General features: G+C 39.0%; 1 protein-coding gene and 1 long non-coding RNA gene across 7 annotated transcripts in view; one reads left to right on the top strand and one right to left on the bottom strand.

Annotated features, from left to right (window-relative positions):
* Window positions 1-19,105, top strand: part of THADA (THADA armadillo repeat containing) — a 334,534-nt gene that overhangs the window by 32,598 nt on the left and 282,831 nt on the right. For 5 of the 6 annotated variants that reach the window (XM_055539939.1, XM_055539942.1, XM_055539941.1 and 2 more), the window contains 4 exons: window positions 6,538-6,689; window positions 10,325-10,538; window positions 14,762-14,897; window positions 15,156-15,292. In XM_055539939.1, coding sequence (XP_055395914.1) covers window positions 6,538-6,689; window positions 10,325-10,538; window positions 14,762-14,897; window positions 15,156-15,292 — 639 coding nt within the window. The remainder of the gene's footprint in view (window positions 1-6,537; window positions 6,690-10,324; window positions 10,539-14,761; window positions 14,898-15,155; window positions 15,293-19,105) is intronic. The other variant, XM_055539943.1, reaches the window with a different exon arrangement.
* On the bottom strand, window positions 6,697-13,751 carry LOC129622984 (uncharacterized). The gene is made up of 3 exons (XR_008700235.1): window positions 13,635-13,751; window positions 8,271-8,337; window positions 6,697-6,882 (listed from the first exon to the last, which is right to left on the bottom strand). It is a non-coding gene; the product is annotated as an uncharacterized LOC129622984 (long non-coding RNA).

The raw sequence follows: 19,105 nt of genomic DNA, 5'->3' as shown, positions 1-19,105 counted from the left end.
CTCAATGTAAGACAGTAAATGTAATATACCACATTAGAACAAAGAAAAATAAAAAACTCACGATAATCTCAGTGCAGAAAAAGTGTTGACAAAATTGCACACCCTTTTAGATAAACACTCAGCAAACTAGGAATAGAAGAGAACTTCCTTGGCATGATAAAGGACATTAAGAAAACCCCATAGCTAACACTGTTTTCAATGGTGAAAGACCAAAAGCTCCTCCCCTAAGTTCAGGAAGAAGACACAGATGCCCCTTTTCACTGCCGCTATTCAACATTTTACCAGAAGTTTTAGCCAGAGGAATTAGGCAAAAAAAAAAAAAAGAAAAGAAATGAGATGTCTAAATTGGGAAAGAAGAGGCAGATTTGAGCAGAGGTGTGATTGAAGTGACAACAGCTTCACTTGCTTGACCTATGAATTTCACAGGGTTGGACTAAGTTGTGAGTTAAGATTAAATAAACTCACATGCTGATTTCTATTGAGCAACATTGAGCATTCTTCTAATTAAGCCTAGAAATATTTTCAATTATTTTGAGGGATTAATTTGTTAAATTAACCCCTGGGCTTCCCTTGTGGTTCAGCTGGTAAAGAATCCGCCTGCAATGCACGAGACCTGGGTTCAGTCCCTGGGTTGGGAAGATCCCCTGGAGAAGGGAAAGGCTACGTACTCCAGTATTCTGGCCTGGAGACACAACCGAGCAACTTTCATTTCACTTCACTTCAATTTGTTACATGCTCTTCACATCCTACCATGAAATCTTTCCACAGGTTTAATCTTAATCTTAAAATTAAATGGATTTGGTGACCATGATCATTCTTTAGTGGTAGTTTTTCTTCTTATTTCCTGGTTGGCCAGAATTCATCTTTTCTTTGAGAAGAGTTTTTAGGAAAATTAGTTCTTGATTTCTTGTACCTTCAAAAATATTTAGATTGCTGCTGGAATCAAGATTGCCAGGAGAAATATCAATAACCTCAGATAGGCAGATGAAACCACCCTTATGGCAGAAAGTGAAGAGGAACTCAAAAGCCTCTTGATGAAAGTGAAAGAGGAGAGTGAAAAAGTTGGCTTAAAGCTCAACATTCAGAAAACAAAGACCATGGCATCTGGTCCCATCACTTCATGGGAAATAGATGGGGAAACAGTGAAAACAGTGTCAGACTTTATTTTTGGGGGCTCCAAAATCACCACAGATGGTGATTGCAGCCATGAAATTAAAAGATGCTTACTCCTTGGAAGGAAAGTTATGACCAACCTAGATAGCATATTGAAAAGCAGTGACATTACTTTGCCAACAAAGGTCCATCTAGTCAAGGCTGTTTTTCCAGTGGTCATGTATGGATGTAAGAGTTGGACTGTGAAGAAAGCTGAGCACTGAAGAATTGATGCTTTTGAACTGTGGTGTTGGAGAAGACTCTTGAGAGTCCCTTGGACTGCAGAGAGATCCAACCAGTCCATCCTAAAGGAGATCAGTCCTGGGTGTTCATTGGAAGGACTGATGTTGAAGCTGAAACTCCAGTGCTTTGGCCATCTCATGTGAAGAGTTGACTCGTTGGAAAAGATCCTGATGCTGGGAGGGATTGGGGGCAGGAGGAGAAGGGGACGACAGAGGATGAGATGGCTGGATGGCATCACCAACTTGATGCACATGAGTTTGGGTGAACTCCGGGAGTTGGTGATGGACAGGGAGGCCTGGAGTGCTGCGATTCATGGGGTCGCAAAGAGTCGGACACAACTGAGCGGCTGAACTGAACTGAACTGATACTTGATACTGGAATAGGATTTTGATATGCAGATTTTCATTACTCCTCTTTTCCCTTAGGATTTGGTTAGCATTGCTCCACTATCTTCTGTTACTACACATGCCTGTGGCAAAGAATGAAGCCAGCCTGATTTTTTTCTCACTTTGTAGATGAATTGAACTTTTTACCTGAATGGCAAAAAGATTCTTTCTTTATTGTTGATGCCCAGGAATGCTATTAAGATATGTCATTATATTGATTATTCTGTGTCTGTTCACCTAAAGCATGGTAGGACTTTGGATTCTAGGATAAGAAGGCTTGAAGTGTTTTTTAAAAAGATGGATTCTTAAATTGTTTGTACTTGGTTAGTTGAAAAATAACTTAGTTATCTTTTATATAATATATAACTTTTTGAAAGAGAATAAAATAGGTTTAAACAAATTTTAAAAAATATTTATTTCCTTTTATTTGTCCCTGGGTACTTTTTTGATTTCCTCTTTGATTTCCTGAGTGAGCCATTGGTCGTTTAGAATCATATTGTTTAGCCTCCATGTGTTTGAATTTTGCAGGTTTTTTCTAATAGTTGATTTCTAGCCTCATAATATTATGGTCAGAAAAGATGCTTGATACAATTTCAGTTTTCTTAAATTTACTGAGGCTTGCTTTATGGTCCAGCATATGATTTATCCTGGAGAATGTTCCATGTACACTTGAAAAAAATGTGTATTCTGCTTCTTTTAGATAGAATGCTCTTTAAATAACAGTTAAGAACATCTGGTCTAATGTATCATTTAAGGGCTGTGTTTCCTTACTGATTTTCTGTCTGGATGGTCTGCTGTTGATGTAAGTGGGATGTTAAAGTCTTCCATTGTTGTTACTGTCAGTTTCTCCTTCTGTGTTAACATTTGCCTTATATAACAAGGTGCTCCTATATTGGGTGCATATATATTTATACGGAGAAGGCAATGGCACCCCACTCCAGTACTCTTGCCTGGAAAATCCCATGGATGGAGGAGCCTGGTAGGCTGCAGTCCATGGGGTCGCTAAGAGTCGGACACGACTGAGAGACTTCACTTTCACTTTTCACTTTCATGCATTGGAGAAGGAAATGGCAACCCACTCCAGTGTTCTTGCCTGGAGAATCCCAGGGACGACGGAGCCTGGTGGGCTGCTATCTATGGGGTCGCACAGAGTTGGACACGACTAAAGTGACTTAGCAGCAGCAGCAGCATATATTTATAATTGTTAAATATCCTTCTTGAATTGACCCTTTGATCATTATATAGTGTCATTCTTTGTCTCTTATAACAGTCTATATTTTAAAGTCTATTTGTCTGGTGCTAATATTGCTGCTCAGTCTTTCTTTTGATTTCCATTTGCATGGAATACCTTTTTCTGTCCCCTCATTTTCAGTCTTTATGTGTCTCTGGATCTGTACGAGTCTCTTCTGGGCAGCATATATATGGGTTCTGTTTTTGTATCCATTCTGCCAGTTTATGTCTTTTGGTTGAAGCATTTAGATGAAGGTAATTATCAGTATGTCTGTTTGTTTTGTCATTTTATTAATTGTTTTGGATTTGTTTTTGTAGGTCTTTTCTCCCCCTTTTGTTTTTATGATAAAACTTTCAATAAAAACACTTCAGAAAGTAGGCAGAGAGGGAACACGTCTCAACATAATACAGGCCACATATGACAGATGCACAGCTAACATCATACTCAGTGGTGAAATGCATAAAGCATTTCCTCTGAGATCAGAAACAAGAGGAGGATGCCCACTCTCACCACTTTTATTCAACATAGTTTTGGAAATCCTAGCCATGGCAGTCAGAAAAAGAAAAAGACGTAAAAAGAATCCAAATAGGAAAAGAACTAAGACTGTCACTATTTGCAGATGACATGATGTTATACATAGAAAATCCTAAAGATGCTACCTGAAAACTACTAGAACTCATTAATGAATTTGGTAAACCCGCTGGGTACAAAATTAATGTAGAGAAATCTGTTGCATTTCTATACACTAATAATGAAATATCAGAAAGAGAAATTACAGAAACAGTCCTGTATATCATTGCATCAAAAGGAGTGAAATACCTGGGAATAAACCTACCTAAGTAAGCCAAAGACCTATACTCTGAAAACTGTATAAGACACAATGAAAGAAACTGAAGATGTTACAAACTAATGGAAAGATATACCATGTTCTTGGATTGGAAGAATCAATATTGTTGGAATGACCATATTACCCTACAGATTTAATGCAATCCCCATCAAATTACCAATGGCATTTTTCACAGCACTGGAACAAAAATTTTCAAATTTGAATGAAAACATGTAAGACCCCCAATAGCCAAAGCAATCTTGAGGAAGAATAACACTCCCTGACATCAGACTACTACAAAGTTAGTCATTAAAACAATGTGGTACTGTCAAAAAAATAGACATATATATCAATGGAGCAGAATAAAAAGAAGTAAACCCATGCACTTACAGTCAGTTAATTTACAAAAGAGGAAGCAAGAATATATGTTGGAGAAAAGACATTCTCTTTAATACGTGGTGCTGGGAAAATTGGGACAGCTACATGTAAACATATAAAACTAGAACATTCTCTAATGCCATATACAAAAATCAATTCAAAATGGATAAAAGACCTAAATGTAAGACTGGATATTATAAAACTCTTAGAGGCAAACAGAGGCAGAACACTCTTTGACATAAATTGCAGCAGTATTTTATGGCTCCATCTCCTGGGTAATGGAAATAAAAACAAATAAACAAATGGGACCTAATTAAACTTGAAAACTTTTGCAAAGCAAAGGAAATCATAAACAAAATGAAAAGATAGCCTTTAGACTGGGAGAAAAGATCTGCAAATAATGCTACAGACAAAGGATTAATTTTCAAGATATACAAACAGCTCATACTTTATTTTTTATCTTTTGCTCATACTCTTAATATAAAAAAAATACTCAATTAAAAAAAATGGACAGAAGACTTAGATAGACGTTTCTTCAAAGGAGACATACAGATGGCCATCTGACATGAAAAGTTGCTCAGTAACGCTAATTACTAGAGAAACACGAATCAGAACTACAATGAGTGGGAATTCCCTGGCTGTCCAGTGGTTAGGACTCTGTGCTTCCATTGCAGCAGGCCTGGGTTTGATCCCTGGTTGGGGAATTAAGATTCCACAGGCTCATGGCATGTGGTGCAGCCAAAAAAACCAAAACCTACAATGAAGTATCACCTTTCACCAGTCAGAATGTCCATCATTGAAAAAGTCTACAAATAATGAATGCTGGAGAGAGTATGGAAAAAAGGAATCCTCCTATATTGTTGGTGGGAATGTGACTTGGTGCAGCCACCATGGAGAACAGTATGCTGTTGCTGCTGCTTAGTTGCTTCAGTCTTGTCCAACTCTTTGTGATTCCATGGACTGTAGCCCGCCAGGCTCCTCTGTCCATGGTGTTGTCCAGGCAAGAATACTGGAGTGGGTTGCCATGCCCTCCTCTAGAGGAGTTCCCGATCCAGGGATTAAACCAGGGTCACCTGCATTGCACGGCTTCCCTCATAGCTTAGTTGGTAAAGAATTCACCTGCAGTGCAGGAGACCCCGGTTCAATTCCTTGGTTGGGAAGCTCCCCTGGAGAAGGGATAGGCTACCCACTCCAGTATTCTTGGGCTTCTTTTGTGGCTCAGTTGGTAAAGAACCTGCCTGCAATATGGGAGACCTGGGTTCGATCCCTGGGTTGGGAAGATCCCCTGGAGAGGGAAAGGCTACCCATTCCAGTATTCTGGCCTAGAGAATTCTAGGCATGTTTACTCCATGGGGTTGCAAAGAGTCAGACACAACTGAGCGACTTTAACTTTTTGCATGCAGATTCTTTACTGCTGAGCTGCCAGGGAAGCCCAGAGAACAGTAAGAAGTTCCTTAAAAAACTAAAAACAGAGTTACCATATGATCGTGCAATCCCATTCCTGGGCATATATCTGAAAAGATGAAAACTTTAATTAAAAAAGATACACGCGTGTTCACAGCAGCACTGTTTACAGTAGTAAGATATGGAAACAGCCCAAATGCCCATCAACGAATGAATTCAATGATGTGTATACATACACACACTCACACACACACACATACACACACAGTGGAATACTACTCAGCCATCAGAAAGAATGTCATTTGCAGCAGCATGGATGGACCTAGACGTTATCATATTAAGTGAAGTCAGGCAGAGAAAGACAAATGTACGATATGACTTATATGTGGAATTCTTAAAAAATGATACAAATGAATTTATTTACAAAACAGACTCATAGACATAGAAAACAAACTTATGGTTACCAAAGGGGCTTATGGGGTGGGGAGGGGGGAGGTAAATTACTAGGGTTTGGGATTAACATATACACACTATTATATATCAAATAGATAACCAACAAGGACCTTCTGTGTAGCACATATCTTTTAATAACCTATAATGGAAAAGAATCTAAAACAAGTATGTAGTTAACAATCACTTTGGTGCACACCTGAAACTAGCAGAACGTTGTAAATGAACTATTCTTCAATTTTTAAAAATGGTTATTTAAAAAATATGTCTTCTCTGTTTGTAGAATTGTAATACTTATTATTTTATCATTTTTGTAAATTACTAGAAATATTTCTTATGCTATTGTGAGTGAAGTGTAAGTGAGTTCTTTTTATACTAATTTTCTGTTAATTTGGCTAAATAACTTTAAAATGTTGATTTCCTTGTCTTACTGTTCACTTAAAAAAATTTTTTTTTTTAATTTTTAGGTAGAGTCCAAACAGTGTATCAGCTGAGTCATGATATTGATGTTGGTCGTTTCCAAACACTAATGGAATGTTTAACTGGCACTTTTGAAGAAGTGAAAATTTTAGCATTTGATCTTCTAATGAAGTTACCAAAAACATTTGTACAATTTCAGGTATTTTGACTTTTCTTCTGTAAGTGTAAATGTGATGTATGCATGAAAACTTTCTGTCTTAGCAGCAGATAAAGCCGTCTGTGGATTGTCCAGGTTCTTTGCTTCTGCCTTCTTGCATCTTCTGTTTCAGTTATCTTTACTACCTCTCCAGCTGCAGGTGGTGGGATGGCGAAGGTAGGGATGGGTAGTGGGGCTGGAGGAAATGTTGTAAGAGAAAGAAAATCCAAATCAGTGAGCTTTGCTTTTTTAAAAACTTGTTTTGATAAAAAGGGAAGTGTAGGAAGCAGTAGGTTTTGTTGTTTACAAGAGTATCGATAGATTTCAGTAAACTGTGGTCTCCCCAGTTCCCCTGGACCTGTTAATATTCGATCAAAACACATCATTTACAGTAACTTGATTTTTTTTTGAGATAATCTCTCTGCTTCGTGGACTGGGACGTGCCTGTAAGTGAGGTAGAGAACATGTTTCTGATGTTCCAATAAGCAATAGCTAAACTGAGACTGAAACTCAGAGTACTTGAGGTTAACAACAGTTCTCTCCCTGGGCGTTCTACCCCAGCCCCCACGCTTTTCCTCATGCCTTGCTCGTCCTACCTCGGGGTGAAAATCAAAGATGGGCTCAGGAATGAAGGCACAGCTTGGGAATGGGTCTTCAGGGGGACCCATAGCCCAGGTATTTGACTCTTCCTTTGGGACCTAATCTTGGGCAGTGAAGTCACCAGTAGCGGTGGGGTGCCTGGCTCTAGAGCTTTACTGTGGCTCCTGGGGAGCTCTATAGAGGCCACGGGAGCCTTCAGGGGTAGCAGCTGAGCAATCGTCTGGGCTCCAGCTATTAGGCTCTTGTAGATGCAGTGGGATTCTGTAGGAGCTCGTGTCAGAGAGCCCAGGGGGTTTCCACTGCTTCTGGAGGACATTGCAAAACCTCAGACATCTCTTCTGATTTGGCTTCAAATTGAGAGTTGCTCTGTAGTGTCTGCCTGTCCTGGCAGTTTTTCAGGGGCCTTGATGAACAGAAGCTTCTTCAATGCTTAGGCTGCTCATTTTTGTATTTTATGAGTTTTTAAAGAAGATGCTTTCTCTTTCTCTATCTCCTTCTACCAACCCTTGCCTCTTACCTTTCATCACACTGTAGCTTTGTATCATATGTATAACTATGCCTCAGTCTTGACTATTTTGAGAGTATCTGGAGTGGGGAAAGGTATATATATTGTACCTATGTGAAATACCTGGTTCTAACATGAACAGTGTAACTATTTTGATAAACATGTGCATGGTATAGAGACACAAACTATAGAATTCAGGAAACTTAGGACATACGGCTTGCTCTAGGATTCTGGTGGTTATATATTTGGTCTGGCTTGTGTATTAGTAAACTGGTCCTAAGAATAGGCATTTGAGACTTTAAAATATTAATTATGCATTATGCTTTGAAAGTCTTTGAGTAGAACCTATATAGTATGTAATTAACTTTTTAATATAGTTAACTTGAAAACATTGTTTGAATGCTGGCCTAATCTCTCTAAGGACCTGTATATTTGTATTTTGATGGCATATCTTTCAAATATATGACTTTACTACTCACCTAGTCTCTTGCACTTCTTTCTTTTGGAGCTACATATCCAAGGTCTTTTTGTTGTGTTTTGACTGTCCTGAAATGAAAGAACAAAGGTGCTGTTTTAAATTCCAAAGGCTATTTATTTTGTTTCTTGCTGCTGCTGCTGCTAAGTCGCTTCAGTCGTGTCCGACTCTGTGCGACCCCACAGACAGCAGCCCACCAGGCTCTGCCGTCCCTGGGATTCTCCAGGCAAGAGCACTGGAGTGGGTTGCCATTTCCTTCTCCATTGCGTGAAAGTGAAAAGTGAAAGTGAAATCTCTCAGTCGCGACCGACTCGTAGTGACCCCATGGACTGTAGCCCACCAGGCTCCTCCATGCATGGGATTTTCCAGGCAAGAGTACTGGAGTGGCTTGCCATTGCCTTCTCCGATTTTGTTTCTTACTAATTGGCTAGTTAGGCAGTTTAGGGACTTATTGTCAGTTACAAAAAATGATTTAGATGCTTGATTGATTTCTTTCTAATGTTTATTTAGATATGAGCTTCTGACCAGTGTCTTTCAGTTTTTTAGGTCATAAAAAATTAAGCATGAAACAGCAAAGAATTTAAGTAAAAGTAAGCTATATTTGAATCTATTACCTGATATTTGAAGACATTATTAAATATTGATATATCTATGATCAAATTCAAAATTACATTTATAATGATTTTTTCCCCTTATATTAAACAGTTATGAGATAATTTTAGTAGATTGAATATTATTGAGCAACAAAACCCTGAGTGGTGAAACAGACAACTTGTTAACAGGGAGCTGGGACTAGGATCCATGTCTCTGTCCTCAGCCCCGTGCCCTTCCATGCATTATTACAGTGAACTGCCCTTTGTTCTGTCTTCTTGAGGACAGGCTGTGTGAGTGGATATTTAGATGAGATACAGCTGTGGGAGCTGATGCAGAGTTTCTGAGGTTGATCTTATCACTTTGCTTTTCACACATATATGTGGAGCTTTGCCAGGAACAGCCTGATGAGTTTGTATTTTCATTGTTGTTGTTCAGTTGCTAAGTCGTATCTGACTCTTTGCAGCCCCATGAACTGCAGCCTGCCAAGCTTTCCTGTCTTTCCCTGTCTCCCAGAGTTTGCTTAAACTCATGTCCATTGAGTTGGTGATGCCATCCAACCATCTTATCCTTTGTCACCCACACTCCACCCCGCCCTGCCCTCAGTCTTTCCCAGCGTCAGGGTTTTTTTCCAGTGAGTTGGCTCTTCCTATCAGGTATTCAAAGTATTGGAGCTTCAGCTCAGCATCAGTCCTTCCAATAAATATTCAAGGTTGATTTTCTTTAGGATTGACTGGTTTGATGTCCCTGCAGCCCAAGGGATTCTCAAGAGTCTTCTCTAGCACCACAATTAAAAAATATCAATTCTTTGCCACTCAGCCTTCATGTGTATGTGTATTTTTCTCCATTGAACTAGCTCTATAGGAATCAGCTGGGGAGAAGGGTAGGAGGTTGATGCCCAGTAAAATAAACCTTTCTTGCCATGTAAAAGAACTTTGGGCTATACAGAAATAATGATGATGATCTGGTTATGGTCATAGCAGAATTTCTACAAGAAAAAGTATACTTTTGCTGAAGAAAAAGGTTTTTCTTTTTGAATTTCCCAACTGAAATTTCTTTCAAGACTTTCATCACTAGAACTGATTAAAGTGAAGTTGCTCAGTTGTGTCCGACTCTTTGTGACCCCAGGGACTGTAGCCTACCAGGCTCCTCCATCCATTGGATTTTCCAGGCAAGAATACTGGAGTGGGTTGCCATTTCCTTCTCCAGGAGGTCTTCCCGACTCAGGGATTGAACCCAGGTCTCCCGCATTGTAGGCAGACGCTTTACCATCTGAGCCACCAGGGAAGATCTCTAGAAGTGATTAATAATCATTTAATTAATAAAAACGTCAGACTGTCTTCAGGGAATTAGCGTTCATATTGAGTTACAGTTGTGTGGCAAGCTCTGTCTTTAAATATGTGTTTTTCCTTCAAAGGAAAAAAGAAATGTTTCAGCGACAATGACTGAGTCTCTGCTTTATCCTAGGGTTCAGTGAAACTGCAAGGCTTATTCCAAGCAGCTCTGGAGCTTAGTACCAGCACCAAACCATATGACTGTGTAACAGCTTCCTACCTACTGAACTTTTTAATCTGGCAGAATGCTTTGCCGTCATCGCTGTCTGCTTGCTTAAAAACGCAGCAGGTTGCATGTGGAGATGGAGATAAGTCTGCTGCTGTGGAAGAAAGTAACACATTAATAGGTTCGTATTGAGGAAATGACCTTTTGCTTTTCCTTATCAAAACCAGTATCTTACTCTCTCACTGTTCATATGGTTAGGATATCTAATGGTTAAACACTTACTCTGTGGTTTTTTCTTTTACTTAAGAGTTTACCAGCTTAGTAGTTTACCAGCATATAAGTATATCATGGATTTCTCCTTTGCACATAAATAGTTTATTCAACTATATTATTTCTAAACAGAGGATTCATGTTAAATAAGTACATATGAAAATGTACATTACTAGAGCTTTTATTTAAATAAGACTTTGCTTTGTTTACCAAAAATGTACTTTCTTCTCTGCAGAAATTTTACTATGACTATAGCCAGATCAGGCTTCCCTTATGGCTCAGTTGGTAAAGAATCCGCCTGCAATGTGGGAGACCTGGGTTTGATCCCTGGGTTGGGAAGATCCCCTGGAGAAGGGAAAAGCTACCCACTCCAGTATTCTGGCCTGGAAAATTCCATGGACTGTATAGTCTATGGAGCTGCAAAGAGTTGGACGTGACTAAGTGACTCACTTCACATAGCCAGTTCATCTTTGTTAATTTTATGTAGAGCAAAGTTCCTCTGTCTGTTGGGGTTTATATTTTAACTGGCTAACACACTCTTCCCTTTTGCTCTTTCCATAGAGCCAGTTCCAAAACCTAGGATCTGAGTTGTTTTAGATCTTTAGACCTAATGATTTTAAACAAATATTTTTTGGAGGTTCGTATACTTAATTTTATCCTATTGAGTCTTCATTTTGGAATTGTACTATAAATAAAGACAGACAGGAATTTTATTAAGTAAAACAAAGGTCAGATCTAGAAAGAAAGGTGAACAGTGTTCTAAAATGGTGGAAAAAGCCATGAAAAAGAGAACTAATAATGGGAGAAAATTAGAAGCCATAGATAGTTCTGGTAGAGATGTAGCCATAGAGCTTGGCACAGAGAGATGACATTGCCATGGAAGGTGACATGTGCCCAACTCTAATTGTTTCAGGGCTGGGTTCCAGAGGAGACCCTGATAAGATGATAAGATGATAAGACAAGGTCTGCAACTGGGGTGAACTGGGGAGTTCATGCTTCATGTTGAGGCTTTTAAATCCAAGACATTTTAAAATTTCATAAAATATTTCAAACATAAAAAGTATATATATAGAATACATATATATAGAATCTAAATAATAATAGTATAAAAATTTCACAAGGTGTCCCAAGCTTGTGATATCACAAGCTAGGTGATAACACCTAGCTTAAGAAGTGTAGTAGCACGACCCATAGCGTTGAAGCCTCTTGCTAATCCTAGTTCCCTCCTCCCACCATGTAATTATTGCCCTATGTTTAATATTAATCTTTTGTCTTGCTTTTTACCAATTTTACTACCTATTTATATATTATTATATGATATATTATTTTCTTTTATTAATACATGATTATGAATATTATATAAATAGTCCTATATGTATTATACAAACTTACTACAGGGTATTAATTCATTCTCCTATTGATGAACTTCTTTTTTCTATATAAGTAATGCCAATGTGAACATGCTTGTTATTCTTATTATGTTATTAGATATAACTTCTAATGCATATGTCTAAGAGTTTATGATAAACAGAAAAGTAGAATAGCCTAGTCATAAAATATATGCATCTTCAACTTTACTAGGTGATGTCAAGTAGATTTTCAATTTACACTCCCACCCACCAATAAATTATGAGAATTGTAGTGCATCACTATAACTTGCTATTGTCAGATTTAAAAAATTTGCAGAATATCAAATGGTGTCTCATGTGGTTTCATCTCGCATTTTCCTGATTACTGATGTAATTGGGCATCTTTTTACATGTTTATAAGCCATTCACTTCCACCCCTGCTATGAAATGCATTTTCATGCCATTCGTTCAGTTTTATGTGGGGTTGTTTGTCTTTCCCCAAATGATTTTTGGGAATTCTTTAAATTTTCTAAATATGAATAATTTACTGGTTATACACAATTCTGAAACTTAAAATATAACCCTGTCCTGAATGGTGAGGGGAGACATCCACTCTGCTAGATAACTGGATGTCCACATGCAGAGGAACAAAATTTGACCCAGTACCTTATACTATATACAAAAATTAACTTAAAATGGATTAAAGAGCTACATGCGAGAGTTAAACAATAAAACTCTTAGAATAAAACCTAGGTGTAAATCTTTGTGATCTTGAGTAAAGTAGATAAATTGGACTTTGAAACTTTGACACACAAATTTGAAACTTTTGTGTGTCAAGGATGCCAACAAGAAAGTGAGAAGACAACCTGTAGAGTGGGAAAAATATTTGCAAATAATTTTATTTGTTAAGGGCCTTGTATCTAGAATATATAAGGAACTTTACAACTCACTAATACAAGGATATAAGCAAATTAAAAAACAGACAAAGAATCTGAATAGATATTCCTCCAAAAAACATGAATATAAACAATAAGTGGATGAAAAGATGCTTAGCATCTTTAGCTGTTGCTGCTGCTGCTAAGTCGCTCCAGTCATGTCGGACTCTGTGCGACCCCATAGACGGCAGCCCACCGGGCTCCCCCATTCCTGGAATACTCCAGGCAAGAATACTGGAGTGGGTTGCCATTTCCTTCTCCAATGCATGAAACTGAAAAAGTGAAAGTGAAGTCGCTCAGTTGTGTCCGACTCTTAGCGACCCCATGGACTGCAGCCCACCAGGCTCCTCTGTCCATGGGATTTTCCAGGCAAGAGTACTGGAGTGGGGTGCCATTGCCTTCTCCCTTTAGCTGTTAGGAACATGCAAATCAAAATCACAATGAGGAAGTACTGCACACTCAGTAAGATGACTATAATTGAAAAAAAAATAGGTGATAACTAGTGTTGATGAGGATTCAGAAAAAAATGGATCTCTCCTACAGACTGTTGATGGGAATGTAAAATGGTCTGGCCCCTTTGGAAAAAGATGTCTGGTTTCTCGAAAGGGTAAACATAGAATTTCCATATGACTCCACAGTTCCTCTCTTGGACATTGTCTTAGTCAGCTCAGGCTGCTTTAACAAGATACCATGAGTGGTAAACAACAGGCATTTATTTCTCACAGTTCTGACGGCTGGGAAGATCAAGATTACGGGGTCAAATGATTTGGTTCCTGATGAGAACCCTCTTCCTGATTTGTAGAAAGCAGTCTTCTCAGTCTGTTCTCTCATGCAGGAGAGAGCAAGCTGTGGTCTCTCCTCCTCCTGTTATAAGGACACTAATCCTATCATGGGGGTCCCACTGTCATGACCTTAGCTAAACCTGATTACTTCCTAAAGATGCTACCTCTGAATACCATTGCAATGAAGGTGAGGGTTTCAGCATGAATTTGGGGCAATGGCAAGGAGACACAGACATTCAGTCCATTATGGGCATTTAGTGAAGAAAAGTGAAAACTGTGTCCGGACAAAAATTGTGTGTGAATGTTCATAGCAGCATGATTCATAATAGCCAAAAAGTGGAAACAAATCACATGTCTATCATCCGATAAATGGATAAATAAAATGTGGTTTATCCATACAATGGACTGTTATTCAGCTGTTTAAAGTAATGAAATATACATGCTATAACATGGATGAACTTTGAAAGAAGCCACATATTGTATGATTAGATTTATATGGTTGTGTCCAGAATAGGCAGAAAACAGGCAAGTGATGGCCTAGGGCTGAGGGAGGTGAGAGGCACAGGGAAGGGAGTGTCTGGCAGTGGGTAAAGCTTTTCTGAGGGGGGTAGATTAAAATGTTCCAAAACTCACTGTGGTGGTGGTTTTTGCACATAGCTGTGAATATCCTAAAAACCAATGACTTGTACACTTTGAATGTATAAATTGTATGGTGTGTGAGTCATAGCTCAATAAAGCCGTTATTTTAAAAAATCTGTCCAAGTAGCACATGGCATATGGGCCTGGGATTTGCTAACCCAGATAGAGGATGCCTAGGAGGAATGATCCAGAATGAATGCTGTAAATGGATCCAGGAAGTCAGGGCAGAGACACGGTTCTGCCTTAACTGGAAATGGAGAACAGGCTGGATAAGCTTGGATAATCTCTTTTTTCATTCAGAAACCTCTAGTATAAAATTCAGTTGAGTTGAATGTCTTTGTGGGAACTGTTCTGCTGTGCACAGATTTGTAAATGTGTTTTTAAACTGGTGTTATTTTGGTGGGTTTTGTTTTGTTTTGCATTTTTTAGTTATCAAATGCTTGTTGGAAAATCTTGAGGAAGAAGTATCTCGGGCTGAAAATTCTCTGCTTCAGGCAGCAGCGTCATTTCCAATGTATGGGCGGGTCCACTGTATAACAGGAGCTTTGCAAAAGCTGCCTCTGAAGTAAGTATATCCCCCTGTCGTCTCCTGAATACTCACTTCTGAGCTTTAAACTCCTGTTGGAATGTGTCTTGGGAAAGGAACAGATTGCCTTAAAGATAATTAAAAATGAAAACATATATACATATACTTTTATGTCTTACATATTTCATAGATGGAATGATTTTGAAACCCAAATTCCTTTGATCCCTTTTGTCTGTTTCCATCCTGAAAATGTGGTTTTGGCTTTTCGTATAAATTCCTCTAACATCCTTGTTGCAGCAGCCTGCAGTTGGTGAGTGAGTGGAGACCCGTGGTGGAGAAGCTCCTTGTGACCTCCTATAGGGTCTCGGCCGTGGTGTCTCCAGTCATTCAGAGCTCCTCCCCAGAAGGCCTCATCCCCAATGACACTGATGCAGGTCAGTAAACAGAAAAAGCTAGAATGACTGTGTTTTTTCCCTTACTCATTTCTTCAGAGAGATAGGTTAAATGGGGGACAAAGACATTATTATTATGACTGGTGATATTTCTATCTGGGATAGGCAAAGACCACTGGACACAAAGGCCATTTAAATGAAAAAAAAAATTGGAAGAGACGCTCAGAATGTCCAGACTAGAACTCATGAAATTTCATCTTTCTTTCCCTCCCCTCTTTTATCTTTGCAAACTGTTCTACCAGAGACCTGTTTGTGCAAGTCAGGAGCTAGGGCTGCCCGACATCTCCCCTTTACTCCTTGTATCTAGCCTATCTCCACGTTCTTTCAGTGGTGCCCCTTAAATATCTGTTACATCTCTTCTTCTTTTATCTGCATCTTCTTACCTTACTGCAGGCTTTTATCCTCTCTTGTTTCCCCACATCTACTCTCATCTCCTTCCATTTCCTTTTTACTACATCCAAAGTAATCTTTTCTAGTCATATCATTTATCATGTTACACATTATCTTTACTTAACCCTTGTGCTCTACCCATCCCCCTTCCTTTTTATTTAAAACATGTTAGTGGCTAGGTTCTATAATAATTTCGTTCCTGCTGCCTTGCCAGTCTTGTCTCTTAGCACTCTCCCCTTCCCATAGATTTCTCCTTCGTTGGAGTTGTTGCAGTTTAACTGGGAATTTTGTCTGTGATTTCCTCCCTTGCACTTGGCACAGTGCCTGGTAGAAGTAGATATCCAATGAATAGTTGTCATAATGAATAAACAATTGCTGCAAGTATAGGAACTAAATTCAATGCCTGCAATGTCCTAGTGGCATATGTATGCAGCAATCCCCTCTTATCTAAGGGGTAGATGTTCGAAGACCCCCAGTGGATGCCTGACAATGCAGATAGTACCCATACTTATGATAACATGTTTTTTCCTAAACATACACACTTATAAAATTTAAAATTTAACTTACAAATTAGGCACAGTAAGAGGTTAACAGTGATAACTAGTAATAGTAAGCATTAGTCACTCAGTTGTGTCCAACTGTTTGCAACCCCATGAACTGTAGGCCGCTAGGCTCTGCTGACCATGGCATTTCCCAGAATGAATACTGGAGTGAGTTGTCATTCCTTTCCCTTCGGGATCTTCCCGACTCAGGGATTGAACCCAGGTCTCCTGCATTGCAGGCAGATTCTTTACCACCTGAGCCACCAGGGAAACCCCAAACCAATAATAATATAAAACAATTATAGCAGTATACTGCAGTAAAAGTTAGGTGGATGTGGTCTCTCTTTCTCTCAAAATATCTTACTGTACTGAGCTCACCCCTTCTTCTTATGATAATGTGAGATGATAGAATGCCTGTGTGATGAGGTGAAGTGAGATGAATGGCATACGCATTGTGACTCACTGTTTGTTCAGTTCAGTCGCTCAGTTGTGTCCAACTCTTTGCGACCCCATGAATCGCAGCATGCCAGGCCTCCCTGTCCATCACCAGCTCCTGGAGGTCACTCAGACTCATGTCCATCAAGTCGGTGATGCCATCTCATCCTCTGTCGTCCCCTTCTCCTCCTGCCCCCAATCCCTCCCAGCATCAGAGTCTTTTCCAATGAGTCAACTCTTCGCATGAGGTGGCCAAAGTATTGGAGTTTCAGCTTTAGCATCAGTCCTTCCAGTGAACACCCAGGGCTGATCTCCTTTAGAATGGACTGGTTGGATCTCCTTGCAGTCCAAGGGACTCTCAAGAGTCTTCTCCAACACCACAGTTCAAAAGCATCAATTCTTCGGTGCTCAGCTTTCTTCACAGTCCAACTCTCACATCCATACATGACCACAGGAAAAACCATAGCCTTGACTAGATGGACCTTTGTTGGCAAAGTAATGTCTCCGCTTTTGAATATGCTATCTGGGTTGGTCATAACTTTCCTTCTATCACGATTGACCACCTGGTGATACATTAGAAGAGGATTACCTGTATCAGTGTTCCTGGATCATCAAGCCCTGGAAATGTTGATGGTTGGATGTCAGCTTGCAGATGATGTTGATGGTTGAGGATCCTAGGTGGAATGGAGAGGGCCAGCATGAGATTTCATCATTCTATTCAGGATGGCATGCAATTTCAAACTTGTGATTTCTTTATTTTTGACATTTTCCATATAATATTTTCAGATCATGTTGACCAAGGATAACTGAAACCTGGATAAGGGAGGGGATTACTGGACCCATACTACAACAGGCCAGAAGTGGTTGACTGTTAAGGATATATACTAACAAAGTGTTTTTTTGAACACTTAGAAAATCATGAAGTAGATTTGTATTTCATGTTGAAATAAAGTTGGTGAGTGCATTTTGGAACACAGATGAGAGGCTTATATTAAAAATACACTGAGTATATCATAAACACACACTGAATTATATAATACTTTGCACTGATAATGAACCTAGAGTTGTGTGCTTGCATAGAAAATGTTATGTTTTGTTCTTTACTGAAAATGAGCTGGTAGGTTGGTGATGGTTTATGATGTGTGCGTGTGTGCTCGGTCGTGTACGACTCTTTGCGACCCCATGGACTATAGCCTGCCAGGCGCCTCTGTCCGTGGGATTTCCCAGGCAAGAATACTGGAGTGGGTTGCCATTTCCTTTGTCAGGGTATCTTCACCATCCAGGGATTGATCCCACATCTCTTGCATCTCTTGCATTGTCAGGCGCGTTCTTTACCAGTGAAGCCCCAGTTTATGATACTAATAAGATAAAGATTTATTTTGGCTGATAGACTAAATACTAAAACTTTTTGGTTTAGTTTTCCTACTTAAGCAGTGCATAGGAATAAAGACCATCCAGTCTGAGAGCTAATATTTGGATCAGGCAAGTACCAATATATTTTGGATGAGAAATTTGGAATGTTTGTCACCAGTTATGGGTAGGGCCTTCAAAGTATGCCAAAATTCTGTTTGTTATTAAAGTTTTTAAATATCTTCAACTTAAAAACTGTCTATAGTTCACTGACTTTTCCTTAATTTTGCATTTTCTTTTTTCCTCTGATTGTCTCCATTTTTCTTGTATCTTTCCCATGTTATCTACTGTGCATTCTGAATTTTTTGGTAAAAGTCACCCCTGAATGCCACAAAAATGAATGAGTAGGACTCTTAAAATTTTATTCTGGTTATCCCTCTGTTTTTTCTTAGTCTTTCTGTGGTTTGTTTTGGGGCCAGTGCTTTTTTTTCATGGCCATCAAAATTTGTTTTGGGCAAAATTTCACGGAAGCCACGAGTGAACATAAGATGTTGGCTGAATCACTACAAGAGCAGTTTGGGTCTTTGTATTTCCTATAAAACTTAAAATATTTTGAGTGTGTGTAATAGGTATACAGTAAATACTCATTCTTTTGATTTGTTAATTGGTTTCCTGTTACCTGTTGTTATTTTCCTAAAAAACATCTGAGCCTGGCTAGCCCTTTATTACCTAGTCATCCATAAATTCCTTCAGCCCATGTTACTAAACCTCTATGAGGCAGTTTCTGTTCTAGGCATTAGCAACTCAACAGTGAACAAAGTCTTGCATTCATGGAGTTTACATTCCCTAGTCCAGTGAGTGCTTACAAAATAAAAATGAAGTTAAATATAATAGTAGGACTGTAAATCTTACTTAGAAAGCAGTATATTGCATATGCATCTCAAGGTCAGTTTTTATGATATTCCTGGGCTAGAAAAGATCGTTTTTGTAGGTGATGGGGTTTCTTACCTGTTTAAAGAAAATTCATTGAAGTATATTGCTCTTCCTTCATCTGTTTGAGTGCTGTGTTTAAGATTCT

The sequence above is a fragment of the Bubalus kerabau genome, chromosome 11, assembly GCF_029407905.1.
Source record: "Bubalus kerabau isolate K-KA32 ecotype Philippines breed swamp buffalo chromosome 11, PCC_UOA_SB_1v2, whole genome shotgun sequence".
NCBI classification, from domain to species: domain Eukaryota; kingdom Metazoa; phylum Chordata; class Mammalia; order Artiodactyla; family Bovidae; genus Bubalus; species Bubalus kerabau.
This window is presented reverse-complemented; position numbering and strand designations above follow the sequence as displayed.